This window comes from Pogona vitticeps, chromosome 5 (assembly GCF_051106095.1).
Source record: "Pogona vitticeps strain Pit_001003342236 chromosome 5, PviZW2.1, whole genome shotgun sequence".
Lineage (NCBI taxonomy): Eukaryota > Metazoa > Chordata > Lepidosauria > Squamata > Agamidae > Pogona > Pogona vitticeps.
Window position 1 is genome coordinate 86,804,029 of NC_135787.1, and position 15,824 is coordinate 86,819,852.

The 15,824-nt window shown below is 40.7% G+C and overlaps 1 protein-coding gene across 12 annotated transcripts in view; it reads right to left on the bottom strand.

The window, feature by feature from the left end:
* The window catches only part of SLIT2 (slit guidance ligand 2), a 455,778-nt gene that overhangs the window by 121,587 nt on the left and 318,367 nt on the right, over positions 1–15,824 (bottom strand). For 6 of the 12 annotated variants that reach the window (XM_073001077.2, XM_073001078.2, XM_078394060.1 and 3 more), the window contains exons 15-19: positions 15,736–15,759; positions 12,541–12,558; positions 11,370–11,520; positions 3,696–3,770; positions 1,174–1,317 (exon numbers count right to left, since the gene is read on the bottom strand). In XM_073001077.2, coding sequence (XP_072857178.2) covers positions 1,174–1,317; positions 3,696–3,770; positions 11,370–11,520; positions 12,541–12,558; positions 15,736–15,759 — 412 coding nt within the window. The remainder of the gene's footprint in view (positions 1–1,173; positions 1,318–3,695; positions 3,771–11,369; positions 11,521–12,540; positions 12,559–15,735; positions 15,760–15,824) is intronic. The other 6 variants (XM_078394061.1, XM_073001083.2, XM_073001079.2 and 3 more) reach the window with 2 other exon arrangements.

The following is a 15,824-nucleotide window of genomic DNA, read 5'->3' on the forward strand; positions in this document are numbered from 1 at the left end:
ATACAGCAGGTCAATATGATTATCTCCATACTACAGATTTTGAGGATGGGAGGGTGAGGGAGCTGAGGAAAACCATCTTGCATTAGGACCAGGCGTGGGGGCCATTTTTGCTCTCCTCTGGATTCTGCAGAGCTGTACAACCGCTCTGACTCCCCCACTCCATATTTTGGAGAAAAAGATTCAAATCAACCCCCAGAAGTAAAGGGACAAGGTTGTTTCAGGTCTGAAAAGCTCTTGGAATCAGTGACTGTCCAATCACTTTGGGGGAACTGAAGAGGCAAAAGAAACTTGAGGGTGTGCAGTGGGCCCATGGAGGGGCTCATGTGGTCTAAAGGTGACATGTTGCTCACCTCTGTCATAAACATATATATGTAGCGTATGTAGCAGAGGCAAAATTTCAACTTCTAAAATACCTCTGATTTCACAGCTCAGGGTGCAATCAGATAGCAATAATGGAGCAGGTCTGACTGCACTGGAAAGGGTTTCTTCACCAGAAGTCTTCTCCTTTAAAGCATCCCTTCTGTACCAACAGTAATCACTTTAGCCCAGCTACAAAAAAGAGTAGTCCTGCCACTGGACCAAAAAGGTCCAACTTATGCAGAGAGCAAGTTTGGGTTGATTTGTGATCTGCTCTATGTCATCTCTGAGGGAAAACAGCTTGCACTGGACCATGCTACAACTCTTCCAAAACATGAGCTACTGTATTTCACCATCCAATTTCACCCTCAGTCTCTATTGAGCAATATTAGTCATAAACTGGGCTGTTCCATGGATTTAGAATAGCCAGTTAATAACTAGAGAGATATTGTAAGGGAATGATGAGATTAAAAAAAGTGATAGGCATATTGCCAAAGAAAGCTGCTGCCCCACTGAAGTAATAAACAAAAACTGCAGGTCCATATTTTTATTAAAGATATATCCTAAAATCTGGGTTACATTTCACTTCTATCAGACATTTCTGAATTTTTCTGTGCTACCAAATCTTATCCAAATTCTCTGAACTACAAATGTCAGACATTTTAAAAATATAAATATATGTATGATTATGTATTCCATTATATATTTAAAATAAAGCATTAAACCACGTTCAAGAGTTTGGTCTTTAAATACAAAAAATGTTCAAGGTAAGAAGTAAAATAAGTTTTAGGAAGTAGGAAAAAATAACAGACTTACAAGGTTTTGAGACTTTCTAATCCTTTGAACATTTTATGCCGAATATTCTCCAACCGATTACTGGTGAGCAAGAGCTCATTTACACCATATGCACCTTCAAATGCTCCTTCTTCAATATCTGTTATTTTATTATTGCTCAGATTTCTAGTGTCCATTCAAAACAAAGGGAATTAAAATGTTAGGAACATAACCAATTTGTTACTTACTGATCAATATAATAAAACATGCAAAGTCAAAGTAATGACTAAATTTTGGTGTAAAACTGAAAAAGAAAAAAGCAAGATAGTTCTGATCACCATTTTAAAATTCATTTGAATTTGAGACAGGGATTCTAGGAAGAACAGAGGAAAAACAACAATGTAAGGAATAAAATGCAATGTTTTAAAATACTTGATTCACTGTCCCATTATCGGCATTGTCAGTATTCTTTTATGACAGGGAATTGTTGCCACCTTGCTTTTGGAAAATACTATATCCACCTCCCCCAACAGAGCTAACTGCATCAACATATGCTATCAAAGGAGACTTGTTAGCGCTATCCAAGATGAACAATTAAGTAGGAGGGCTGAAGTGTGAAAAAACCTCTCACAGAGGCTAAACCAGGGATCTCCCCTGGCTGAGCAAACAGGGTCAATCTGATTTGTTAAGCTCATAGCAACACTTTATTGTTGCTTCGTGTCACATTTTCCAGGAACTGCTTTCTGAAACTGCTTAAGTTTGGTGTTGCAACACAAAATGTGTGTGTGTGTGTGTGTGTGTGTGTGCGTGCGTGCGTGTGTGCACACGCATGCGCTGTGCTGTCAAATCAGAACCAACTTACAGCAACCCTAATAGGCAGTACTGTAATTCCCAAACTGTGCGCCACAGCGACATAGGGCACGGGGAAACCCAGCCAGGGGTGCCATGGGATCCTCTCATCTTTTCCCCTCCTTCTCCCAAAGTATATTACAGCACTTACTTGCCGTTTCTCTGGTGTTTATGCATAGTGCAGAGAGGGAACCCGGGCCCAGTCTTACTAAAGAACTGGGTTTCCTGCCCTCCCGTTCTCAAGGGAACCTTCCCTGCCCCATCTCTGCAAAAAATACAGCTTCTCCGTTTTTCCAGAAGCTGCCTCCATTGGAGAAATCAGGTCATGAGTGTATTTCCATTAAGCTTTCTGTATCTAGTATAGTCTCTGATTCCATCTATGGCTGGTCCTGGTAATGCACCTTGGGAAGGCGTAGTCATATGGTTTTTAATTCAATTTATTTTTTTCCAGGCAGTGGATAAGTAAAACTGTGGGTTCTGATCCCATACACATAGTAGTTCTACTGTACTGAGGAGCCACAATCAGTGGCCAGTAAGTCAAGGGAGCTGCGAGTTGAAAACATTTGAGAACCACTGCTTAATAGGGCTTTTAAGGTAAGTAAGATATTTGAGTGGTTTTACCAGTTCTACTCCCCCAGTGAGTTTCCATGGCTGAGTGGGGATTTGAACTCTGTTCTGCAGAGTCCTAGTCTGTCACTCTATCCAATATACTACACTGGGAATCAATACACAATGAGCCAAGGTTGCTGCACCCAGACTTTGGAACTCCCTCCCACTAGAGGTCAGATCTCTGCTATCCTTCTGCAAGCAGGCAAAGACCTTTCTCTTCAGGCAACCCTTCCTTCAGTGACCAGCTACCTGTGTGTGATTTTTAGATAAACTTTATTTATGCATTACTGCTTTGACTGGATTGTTAGTACTACTTGTGTTTTCCATTTTTGTGTTCTCAATTTCTCAGAGTGACAGTTTTTTTAAAAAAATTATGCTTGTTGATCTTTGCCTGTTAATTGATGCAAGATGCCTCCTTATTCATTGTTCATAATTTTTAAATATCATAATTTTATGATGTTAACCACTGTAGTATACTAATTGTTTTCACCTCTAAATATTGTCTTTCATTATTGTAAGCCACCCTGGGTCTTTTTCAAGGAGAAAGGCAAGGTAAAAACAAACAAACAAACAAACAAGGTGAATTAACAGGGAAATCTTGGAAATAAATTATGGGTAAAAAAAATTGCTACTGTATGAGAAATTTAAATGATACTTTATATCTTCACTATGAAATTCTTAAAATTTTTTTGCCATCACTTCTTCCTATTTGGACATTTGAAGGTGTCTTACACTGTCAGATAACTGACCTTATCTAGGCTGGTACCATCAACAACTCTGACTGGCTATAACCATAAGGGCTCTCAGCAAAGGCTTTCCCAAGTCCTGTGTATATAAAGTACTTTCAGCTGAAAATATCAGGGATTGAAACTGAAACTTTGCACACAAATATATGGACACATAGCTTTGCTAATGATGAGTATCTCTTCTTCACTGCCCACATGCAGTGTGGCATTATTTAGTAGAGATAAAAGAAAACATGATCAGAACAGTGGCAAAAAAAAAAAATCACCATCTAGATAACCCGTGTTAATATTCTCCAGGAAGTGGGAATATCCATAGTTTTTTGTCTCCTGACAAGGTACTTATTACAGGATGACACTTACATTTTACGCAACTGAGGAAGCTTCTTAAAAATCCCTGTAGCCTCCAACACAGCAAATTCATTGTTGTTGAGTCGCCTGTAGAAGGAACAGCACAACACATAGCACACATAGCATACATACTGTACATACAGTAGATGCATGTTGGAGTTGCTGCAGGCTCTGTTTACACTCATGAATATTAGCAACCACTATAGTTTGCACAAAGGCATGAAGAAGTGAAGGTATTGAGAAGTGCATAGGACCATGTTTGGGAGACAGTGACCATTCTGCCTTGCATATGTAAACATCTGGTTAACAGTTATCAACTGCTGCTGAAGAATAAGAATGTATTGTAGATTTTTCATACATTGATTGGAAATTAACAATATCCGTAACAATACCCCTCCCCTTTTTTTTATTCCTGACTCCCCGCAGAGCACAGCTGACAAATAAAGCTAAAGGCAGACCCAGGGAGCTCGCCACCAGAGCTCACGAACAGAAGAGCAAACAGGGAGTTTGCCACAGGAGAGATAGGAAGGAGACGAAGACAGAGAGGTAAGTGGATTTTTCTCTAAAGTAACACCAAGAAAGGGCCTTAAATAACCCCTAGGAATTGCCCAGACAGAAGCACCACATACTCTACTTAAAGAGCCATGTGCTCAGTAGAACAGGAAGGGGTGTGTCCTTAACAGGAAGATCCGTGTGATTGACCTAGCAGACAGGGAAGTGTTCTGATTGCTGCTGAAGGCTATAAGTAGCAGCTGTGAGTTCTGGGAGGGCCTTTTGATTCCTGGCTCCAGGCAGAGCACAGCTGACAAATAAAGCTAAAGGCAGACCCAGGGAGCTCACCGTGGGAGGCCCCTAACAATTTTTTTAGTTCCTTGGATATATGTACAACTCCCAAAACAAGAGGGACAGGTATCCTAAACAAACAGTTGAAAGTAAAAAAGCTAGAAGGGATTATGGAGTGTGGAGATAACTCAGTAGTAGTCATCTGCAAAGTGTGTGCTATATTTGTCTTTGTTCCTGAGTGCAAAATGCTATATATAAGTAACAAGTATAAACTGGTGGCACTGATAGAAGAGAAAGTCAGAGACCTGGAGCAGCGAGTAACCACACTCAAGGCTATAAGGGAAGATGAAGTCTACATTGATAGAACTATTGAGCAGTAGCAGCTGCCAGAGGGGGCACTGCTGATGGAAGAAAACCAAAACACTACAGTGGAGGAAAATGCTCTAGAGGCTACAAACACAGTGGAGGAACCACCACGGAAAAGAATCACAGTTAGGAGGAAAAGAAGGAGAAGACACTCTCCTAGTGGAACTACAAAACTGCTTTCAGTTACTTGAAGAAGAGTCTGTCGGACAGGACGCAGAAGAAACCCCATAGGAGGACATGAGTAGGGCTGAAGTGCAGCGGAATGCAGTCGCTGAACCTACACCCTAAAAAAAGAAGAAGAGAATAGCTGTAGTAGGGGACTCCCTGCTACATGGAATTGAGACCAAAATTTGCCAGGAGGATCCATGGACTCACCAGGTATGCTGTCTCCCTGGAAGACCGATAAGGAATGTGATGGAAGGATTGCCATCACTCATAAAATGTACAGATAGATATCCCTTTCTTCTTGTCCATGTGAGAACAAACAACACAGCCATGAGGAGCTACCGAGAAATCCCGTCTGACTTTGAAGCTCTGGGAAGGAAATTCAAGGACTTTGGGGCCCAGATAGATTTTTCTTCCATCCTACCAGTGCTCAGAATAGGAATCAAAACAGAAAGGAAGATCCTCTGGGTGAATGACTGGCTACAAAAGTGGTGCTGATGACAGGGATTTGGTTTTTGGGACCACAGGCTAAGCTTACTACAAGAAGGACTGCTAGCAAGAGACGGCTTGCATCTAATAAAGGACTGGAAATAATGTGTTTGCCCACAGAATGAAGAACTTCAACAGAAAGGCTTTAAACTGAATTGGAAGGGGGAGGGAGACGCAAGCACAGAGTTAAGGTTACATGAAACCTTACGCACAATAAGAGGAATGGGCCAGACTGATCAAAAGTGCAACAATAATAACATGAACAATAATAATCACAGTAATAAACATAACAATAAACAATAATCATAATCATCATAGAAATGTACAAAGACAAACAGGCCACAAATCACACACCCTCTGATGACTGTATATGAATGCCAGGAGTATGGGAAACATAAAAGAAGAACTGGAAGTTTTAATTCAGGAGGGGATGTATGACTTGGTAGGAATAAGTGAAAGTTGGTGGGATGACTCCCATGACTGAAATACAGCAATTGAGGGGTATAACCTGATCAAAAAGAACAGAGAGAATAAAAAGGGAGGTGGAATTGCAGTATATGTCAAATTTACACATTCCTGCACAGAAAGATAGGAGAAGGAGGGTGGCTGTCCCATCAAGAGCATCTGGATCAATCTAGTTGGGGCAAAAAAACCAAAAGGAACTTGGTAGTTGGAGTCTACTACTGACAGCCCAATCAAAGAGAAGAAGCAGATGAAGCTTTTGAAAAACAAACTGCAGTGTTTTCAAAGAGAAATTATGTAGTAGTGATGAGAGATTTCAGTTATCTGGATATATGTTGGGAGGCAAAATCTGTCAAGTATGGCCCTTCCAAGAAATTCCTCGCTTGTGTAGCTGATAATTACCTCCTACAAAAAGTGGAGAAAGAAACTAGAGGATTTGCTATCCTTGACTTGATTCTGACCAAAAGAGATGAGACTTGGAGAGGGAGGTGGGAGTAAGGGGAATTCTAGGTGAGAGTGACCATGTCCTTCTAGAATTCTTGATTTCAAAGGAAACCAAAGCAGAGTGTCTGCTGCATTTTAAAAAAGCCAATTTTAATAATCTCAGAACAAGGATAAGTAAGATCCCAAGGCAGGAGATACTAACAAGAAAAGGAATCCAAGAAGGGTTGTTGTTGTTTAGTCATTTAATTGTGTCCGACTCTTCGTGACCCCATGGACCAGAGCACGCCAGGCCCTCCTGTCTTCCACTGCCTCCCGGAGTTGGGTCAAATTCATGTTGGTAGCTTTGGTGACGCTATCCAGTCATCTCATCCTCTGTCATCCACTTCTCCTCTTGCCCTCATACTTTCCCAGCATAAGGGTCTTTTCCAGGGAGTCCTCTCTTCTCATGAGACGGCCAAAGTATTGGAGCCTCAGCTTCAGTATCTGTCTTTCCAGTGAGGACTCAGGCTTGATTTCCTTCAGATTTGATAGATTTGTTCTCCTTGCAGTCTAGGGGACTCAAGAGACTGCTCCAGCACCACAATTCAAAGACACCAATTTTTCGGTGGTCAGCTTTCTTCATGGTCCAGCTCTCACTTCCATACATCACTACAGGAAAAAACACAGCTTTGACTATGCGGACTTTTGTTGGCAAGGTGATGTCTCTGCTTTTTAAGATGTTGTCTAGTTTTGTCATTGCTTTCCTCCAAAGAAGCAGGCTTCTTTTAATTTCGTGGCTGCTGTCACCATCTGCAGTGATCATGGAGCCCAAGAAAGTAAAATCTCTCACTGCCTCCATATCTTCCCCTTCTATTTGCCAGCAGGTGATGGGACCAGGTTTTTTTTTTTTTTTTTTTTTTTTTGATGTTGAGCTTCAGGCCATTTTTTGCACTCTCCTCTTTCACCCTCATTACAAGGTTCTTTAATTCCTCCTCTCTTTCTGCCATCAGAGTGGTATCATCTGCATATCGAAGGTTGTCGATATTTCTTCTGGCAATTTTAATTACGGCTTAGGATTCCTCCAGTCTGGTCTTTCGCATGATGCATTCTGCATATAAGTTAAATAAGCAGGGGGACAATATACAGCCTTGTCGTACTCCTTTCCCAATTTTGAACCACTCAGTTGTTCCATATCCAGTTCTAACTGCTGTTTCCTGTCCCATGTATAGGCTTCTCTTGAGATAGGGTGGTGAGGCACTCCCATTTCTTTAAGGACTTACCATAGTTTGCTGTGGTCCACATAGTCAAAGGCTTTTGCATAGTCAATGAAGCAGAAGTAGATGTTTTTCTGGAACTATCTAGCATTCTCCATAATCCAGCACATGTTAGCAATCTGGTCTCTAGTTCCTCTGCCCCTTTGAAATACAGCTTGTACTTCTGGGAGTTCTTGGTCAACATACTGCTGAAGTCTACCTTGCAGGATTTTGAGCATAACCTTGCTAGCGTGTGAAATGAGTGCAACTGTACGGTAGTTGGAGCATTCTTTGGCACTGCCCTTCTTTGGGATTGGGATGTAGACTGATCTTTTCCAGTCCTCTGGCCACCGTTGAGTTTTCCAAACATGCTGGCATAGTGAATGTAGCACCTTAACAGCGTTATCTTTTAAGATTTTAAATAGTTCCACTGGAATGTCATCACCTCCACTGGCCTTATTGTTAGCCAGGCTTTCTAAGGCCCACTTGACTTCACTCTCCAGGATATCTGGCTCAAGGTCAGCAACCACATTGTCTGGGTTGTCCAGGATATCCAAATCTTTCTGGTATAATTCCTCTGTGTATTCTTGCCACCTCTACTTGATGTCTTCTGCTTTTGTCAGGTCCCTCCCATTTTTGCCCTTTATCATGTCCATCTTTGCACAAAATGTTCCTTTAATATCTCCAATTTTCCTGAACAGATTTCTGCTTTTTCCTTTTCTATTACTTTCCTCTATTTCTTTGCATTGTTGTTTAAGAAGGCCCTCTTGTCTCTCCTTGCTATTCTTTAGAAGTCCATATTCAATTTTCTGTAACTTTCTCTATCTCCCTTGCATTTTGTTTCCCTTCTAAAGTAGCCTCGTGGCGCAGTGGTTAAACCACTGTACTGCAGCCAAAAGTTTGTTCACAACCTAGGGTTTAATCCCAGGTAGCCGGCTCAAGGTTGACTCAGCCTTCTATCCTTCAGAGATGGGTAAAATGAGCACCCAGCTTGCTGGGGAGGCAATGGGCCCCTCAGGTCAGAAGTCATCCAACATGCTACTGAGGAAGAATGGATGACAAGTACAAGTAGCTCCAGAGCTAATGAAGTGGTTGGGCCAAAGCCGAAGGGACGCTCAGCTGTGGACATGCCTGGAAGTGAAAGGAAAGTCCAATGCTGCAAAGAAAAATACTGCATAGGAACCTGGAATATAAGATCTATGAACCTTGGTAAGCTGGATGTGGTCAAACAGGAGATGGCAAGTATAAACATTGACATCCTGGGCGTCAGTGAACTAAAATGGACAGGAATGGACAAATTCAATTCAGATGATTATCATATCTACTACTGTGGTCAAGAATCCCATAGAAGGAATGGAATAGCCTTCATAGTCAACAAAAGAGTAGGAAAAGCTGTAATGGGATATAATCTCAAAAATGATAGAATGATTTCATTACGAATCCAACGCAGACCTTTCAACATCATAATCCAAGTTTATGCACCAACCACCAATGCTGACGAGACTGAAATTGACCAATTTTATGAAGACTTACAACACCTTCTAGAACTGACACCAAAGAAAGATGTTCTTGTCATTGTAGGGGACTGGAATGCTAAAGTAGGGAGTCAAGAGATAAAAGGAACAACAGGAAAGTTTGGTCTTTTCAAAATGAAGCAGGGCAACGGCTAATAGAGTTTTGTCAAGGGAACAAGCTGGTCATCAAAACCACTCTTTTCCAACAACAGAAGAGGCAGCTCTACACGTGGAAATCACCAGATGGGCAATACCGAAATCAGATTGATTATATTCTCTGCAGCCAAAGATGGAGAAGTTCTATACAGTCAGGAAAAACAAGACCTGGAGCTGATTGTGGCTCTGATCATCAGCTTCTCATAGCAAAATTCAAGCTTAAACTGAAGAGAGTAGGAAAAACCACTGGTTAGGCTTCCCTTTGAGGATTGTATCCAATTCTGGACACCACAGTTCAAGAAGGATGCTAACAAATTGGAAGACGTTCAGCGGAGGGAGACAAGGATGATCAGGGGATTGGAAACCAAGCTATATGAGGAAAGGCTGAAACAATTGGGCATGTTTAGCCTTGAGAAAATAAGATTGAGAGGTGATATGATAGCACTTTTCAAATATTTGAAAGGCTGTCATACAGAGGAGGGGCAAGATCTGTTTTTGATCATCCCAAAGTGCAGGCCACGAAACAATGGGCTCATGTTAAAGGATGCCAGATTTTTGTTGAATATCAGGAAAAACTTCCCAAGTGTTCGAGCAGTACGACAGTGGAACCAGTCACCTTGGGAGTTGGTGAGTGCCCCAGCACTGGGTGCATTCAAGAAAAACTTAGATAACCACCTGGCAGATATGCTTTGACTGTATTCCTGCATTGATCATGGGGCTGGACTTGATGGCTTTGTATGCCCCTTCCAACTTCACTTTTCTATGATCTTATGATAATTTCATCTGAATGATTGCACTTCTTGCAGGTTTGCAATGGAGGTCTGATTAGGCAAAAAGATTTGAGATGCCATTCAAAAATAATAATTAAATATTTAAGTACATGCATCAAATTGATTGACTTACAGCAGCCCTTTCCAGGGTTTCATAGGCACACAGTACTCAGAGGTGGTTTACCATTCCCGTTTTCTGGTGGGTGCACTGGAATTGCACAACTCTCTCAAGGCTACATATAGGCTAGTAATGCAGATACTTTGCAAACTGCAAAATATATACATCCACAGACCCTTCTAAGTCCTTGTGCAGTTCCGTGATACTACTGGAAGATTCTGCAAGCTCATATGACAATGTGCAAAGACTGCACACAACCGTTGCCTACATACAAATATGCCAATTACTGGTGAGCAAGCACTCTCCAGTGTGTCACGTTAATGACAACACATATAACAGAGTTTAGAGAAATTACTTCTCTCGACTCCAGTTGGGCTAACTAAAGTATGTAAAGAGATGTGATTTTTTTTAAAAAGGGTACCATTTCCAAGTTCTCCCACTCACTCACACACACACACACACACACTTAAATGAAAATGCAGAAAACATATATTTAAACGAAAATGCACCTCCACTCCTGCCATGAAACTGTGTTTTTTATTTCATCTGGCTCAATCTACTGACAGTTCCTAGATGTTACAGTAACATTGACTGAAGCTCACTGCTGCCATGATACCTCACTGGCATGCTCTCCAGTTGACAGGCACATTTGAATGATATCATGCTGAGCCTATTAGAAGTGGGTCTAAAACTTTGGTCTCTGCTCATAATGAACTCTAGCAGAGGCAAATTGCTGACTTTGCTGTTGTCCTGTCATGAGGCTGGAGAATGCAATCATGAGATTCAGAATGCTCAGCTGTCTCATTTTGCACCCTCACTTTTGTGAAACATGGTATAAGAAAGCAAGGATGAGTTGTTTACATTGTGAACAAGAGGAACTGCAAAGAGAAGGCGGAAGAGGAGAAGATCTGTGATACCAAGTAATTTTGATGTAACAATGTGAAGTGGTGAATGGACGGCTCAATGCATGAGGTTAAAATGTGGCGCAGAGTGCCAGCTTCTCATGTTCTTTTCTGTACTGTTTTACAATTCACCCTTACTAAACTTTTTAATGCAAACTGAACTTTTAAAATTGAAAACACATGCGCTGAAGCTTAGTAGGATTTGTTAACATTTTTTAAAAAGCAACTAATAAAGAAAATGTAGTAATACTTGTATAAATAATAACGCTGTAAGCTCAGACTTACAGTTCTGCCGTATACTGAGGAATATGGTCAGGAATTTTGCTGAGCTTTTGATTGGAGCAGTCAACTGTCGTGCCTTCACAACGGCATTTTTCAGGGCAAGCAAGGTCTGCAAAGCAATCTCCACTTAATTTTGATCTGTAATCTTCTGTGCCTATGGACAAACAGAATACAAATACTGGTGCTAAGTCTATTAAGAGAATGATGATACTATTTTCTCACAGAAGAAAAGGACGGATCTGCAAAACAGACAAATGGGTAATTTGGGTTAAGTTTTGTGGTAATGAAGAAACAGAAAGACCCAAAAGTGGGTTAAACTTCAGAGGGCTTGAAGTTTTCTGAGAGGAGGAGGGAAATCATGTGGTGGGATAACATTAACTGCTTGAGCTTTTCACAGCTGTAGTTTCTGCTGATTAAGATGTCAGCCAATCTATCTATTTTACAGTTAAGAAACAGAAAACAGCGCTACTTCTTTTCAATATAGCCCAGTTTCAAGATTAAGTAGATGGTTGTATCCCATTTCATTAACCTTGTTTATTATTCTATTTCATTGATCACAGTTCTCTACAAAATCTCTATGCTTTAAAATTTAAAGTTCTAGTTTTCTTCTTTTTTAAAAAAGTGTGTAATCCTGATTTAAGCCTCAGCAGCTTGCCATGCTGTAGAAAGCTGCGTGACGTTCCATGGTGCTTGACAGAACCATGTTTTACTCATACCTCGCAACCACATGGTTAGATCAAGCACAACAGAAAATCTCGCTAAGTTATCACAACGTCATCCACTTAAGCCAAAGAGAAGAAATGGGAGGAAAAGGAAAGAGTAGGGAAGTGTTGCAGTGGGAAACTGCTTGTGACGGTAGGGCATTCCTCTTACAGAATGTCCACCATCACTGCAATGTTCCTTATCTAGAAATAAACCATTAGCAGAAGGAAAGAAAAGGATATATCTTCACCATTCTTCTCAAGTTACAGAATGAAGATAATGGCCTAGATAGATCAGAAGAAACATGTAGTAAATGCTTGAGGGTAGATGATAGGATGGTGGAGGGAGAAAGAAACTCAAATGTACAGGGAGTTCTTCTTGGAAAAAAGGTGCAAAGACTGTGAATAAGAAGTGGAAAGTGCAGCAGGACTGGGAAGTATACTGTTTAGTTCACACAATGAACTCTACTTACAGCCCAAATGGTGAACTCCTGAAAGAGGAAAGACAGCCAAGGAGGAAAGAAAAACAGAGTGATCCCAATGGCAAACAAAACAAAATGCACCCAGAAACAACAAAGCATCTTGTTACTTATTACCTAGGCATTATAGGGCAATATCCTGCCTTCACTGAGATCATTTTGTAAGTCCCCTGGACAATTAAAAAGGGTTGGGTTTTAATAGACATTTTGTTGATTATGTGAAATTTTGACACTGTCCAGTGAGAGACAGAGGAAAATTAATTTAAAGTGCCACAGTACAGTAGAGTACACCATAGTTTCTCTATTGTGGACCTTTGCACTATATTACTCGTATGCATAAAAATATTACTCCTCTAAGACAGCGATCTCCAAGCTTTTCAGTATGAGGGCCACATCATATATTTTACACATTTTCAAGGGCCGAAGGAGGGAAGGGAGACCCAAGTGATACCCCACCCCCCGTGACTTTGCAAAGACAGCAGGGGTGGGGAAATCGCTTTTATTAGGCTTCACTCCTTTTCCTATCTCCAATCGGGCATAGGAAGAGGGAAGGGGGACCCAAGCGATCCCCCACCCTGTTGTCTTTGTTTGTACAGTGGGGGTGAGGGATCGCTTGGGTCCCCCTTCCCTCTTTTTCCTATGTCCAAGCGTGGATAGAAAGAGGAGTGAAGCCTGACAGTAGCAATCCCCCACTCCCGCTGTCTTTGTAAAGACAGTGGGGGTGGGGGATCGCTTGGGTCCCCCTTCCCTCCTCTTCCTATACCTGGGCTGAATAAAAAGGCAAGGCGGGACAGATGTGGCCCACGGGTTTGGAGACCCCTGCTCTAAGACATTGTTAATGAACTTTAAGGTACCTTGGGAAAACTTTCACAATTATCTGACAAACAATTTAGTAAATATAATTAAATAATGCTTGGCTCGGGCTGTTCTAGTGCATTATATTTTGTGTCCAAAAAGTGCATTGGTTATTGTTAGGACCCATCAAATGGCTCGCAACTCATGGTGGCTTTAATAGGGTAAGGCATATAAGTCATTTAAGACATTGTTACCCTCCACTGATTTTCCAATTGCAAACCTAGAGATTTCAAACCATGTCTTCTGAGTCTCACTCTAATTAGTGCCAATTCTATCAATATACATTGAGTTATTCACTTTCTTGTTAAAACTAACCTACAATTTTCAAATATTATTCAGGAACAAAATACTTTTAATATAGGTTAGAATTATGAATTATTTCAATATCTGCCTTTCAAATACCACTTTGGATAGACATTGTAAATGATGTCTTGTTGAAGGGAGGTAGCTGCTAACTGAGGGCTGAATGAAAAGTACTTAGCTCTGATTTCTGGGAATGTGAATTTCTAGATCTTTGAGGTGTGTCATTCTGTTTATTCTTTTCACATTATATTTTATCCCACTATATGCAAATAAATGAAAACAATGCTTTTTTATACTCCTAGTATGCAATTTACTTTTCTGACTGACCTCTACTGATTGTTTATGGTAATAATTTTATTTATTTATTTATTAGACTTTTATCCCACCCTTCTAGACAATGTCTACTCAGGGGGGTATTTGTATAACACAGTATAATTTGTATACAAATAGTATTTGTTATAACCAATAATGGCAAATAACCAGCCTTTTCTACTTTTACCTCTGTATTAGAGATGGGGCTATTCGTATTTGAATACGAATATCCCTGCACAGCTGGACTCAATGAGGGTCTGGCCCGTAGGGCCAGATCATCCACTCATGCATCCACCGGCGGCAGCAGCCCCACTCATCCTTCCAATCGCTTCTGGAGCAAAGCTCTCTTCCTGCTGGGCTGGCCACTCAGCTGCCATGCAAGGGGATTCATCTTCCCCCCTCCTGCTTAGAGTGGCTAGCTAAGTGGGAGGAGAGTGGTACTCCGGGAGCGATTGGAAAGATGAGCAGGGCCGCTGCCACCGGATGTGTGAGTGGACGGTCCGGCCCCCGGGGAAAACCCCCAATTCTACTCTGTATTTAACCAGAGCATTAAAAGAGTGATCTGAAAATGCTTCACATGACCAGTCTAGATAAAAGAAAAGGTAGCACTTGACAGTAAAAGCAGCTTGAGTTACTAAATCCCACTTAAACAGCTGCAGCCAAAACCAATAGATAAATTAGCATGCAGAACACTGCAGGCTGTTCATATACCTGTAAGTGTTTAAAATAAAAGTTTCATTGATTACACTCTCGTCCAGTAGAATTCCCCAACAACCACAATAAAATAGAATAGAAATTTTCTCCTGGGAATTCATGCATCTGCCATTCACCCAAAAGCTCTTTTACCGACCTTTGAGCACTTTTGCCAATTAATTATTTCTCAACTGTTTGGGATAGTATATAGCAAAATAAATAACTGTATTGGCTAGGATTTTTTTCTATCAAGAAAGCACTGGACTCATTTCTCAGCTGCAGGAGAAAGAAAGAAAAAGGATATACGTTTCTGTGAGTTAGAGCTAGTATTAATCATTAATGTACAATAAGTCAAGAGAATTAGCATTCAGCTGAAAGCAAAGTATGAGTATACTAATCCTTTATTCATTGTTTTGCTTTCATTGAAACATATTTTGCACAAGTCTCCTGCACAGCCTTTGGATGCCTATGCAAAGAACTAAACATACTTTTGCTTTGGCATTTTTGTGATTTCACAAACACAGGGATCAAAGGTCATAGGTGAGCAAACTGCAGTTCAGACAGTCAGCAGGAAGCCAACAGTTTAGAGTAGAGTGCATAGAAGCAAAGCAGCAAAGTACTTCTTTTGAAGAGGACTTTAGGTTCTTTTAGTGCTTTGATCACAACAGAATTCTCCTCATTTAAAAACAGCTAAATAGCTATACTTAAAGAAAAGAGGTGTGAATAGTAAGCAGAATATGCAAGATTAGTACTGATACATCCACCATAAAACAGATGGTGAAGCCTAGCAAGAGTGAAGAAGTCCCATCACAGACATTTCTGTACTCACTTCTAACAAGAGCTGCATGCGAAGCCCACAGACTGGGAAAATGAAATTAGAAAACTGTTACTAAGCTAAGAGGTTTTCACTAGGGTTAAAATGCATGCATCAGATTTTTTTACCAGTTAAAACAAAAATATGCTTTTGTTGAGGGAGAAAAACAGGTCTGCAGTTAGTCAAATTTACTGCTGCAAAGCCAAACCTACCTGGAATGAAATACTGTTCTTTAGCTAAATAAAAAAGAGAGGGGAAAAAATAGAATATGCACCTGAATGTCAGCAAGCAAAGAATTAAT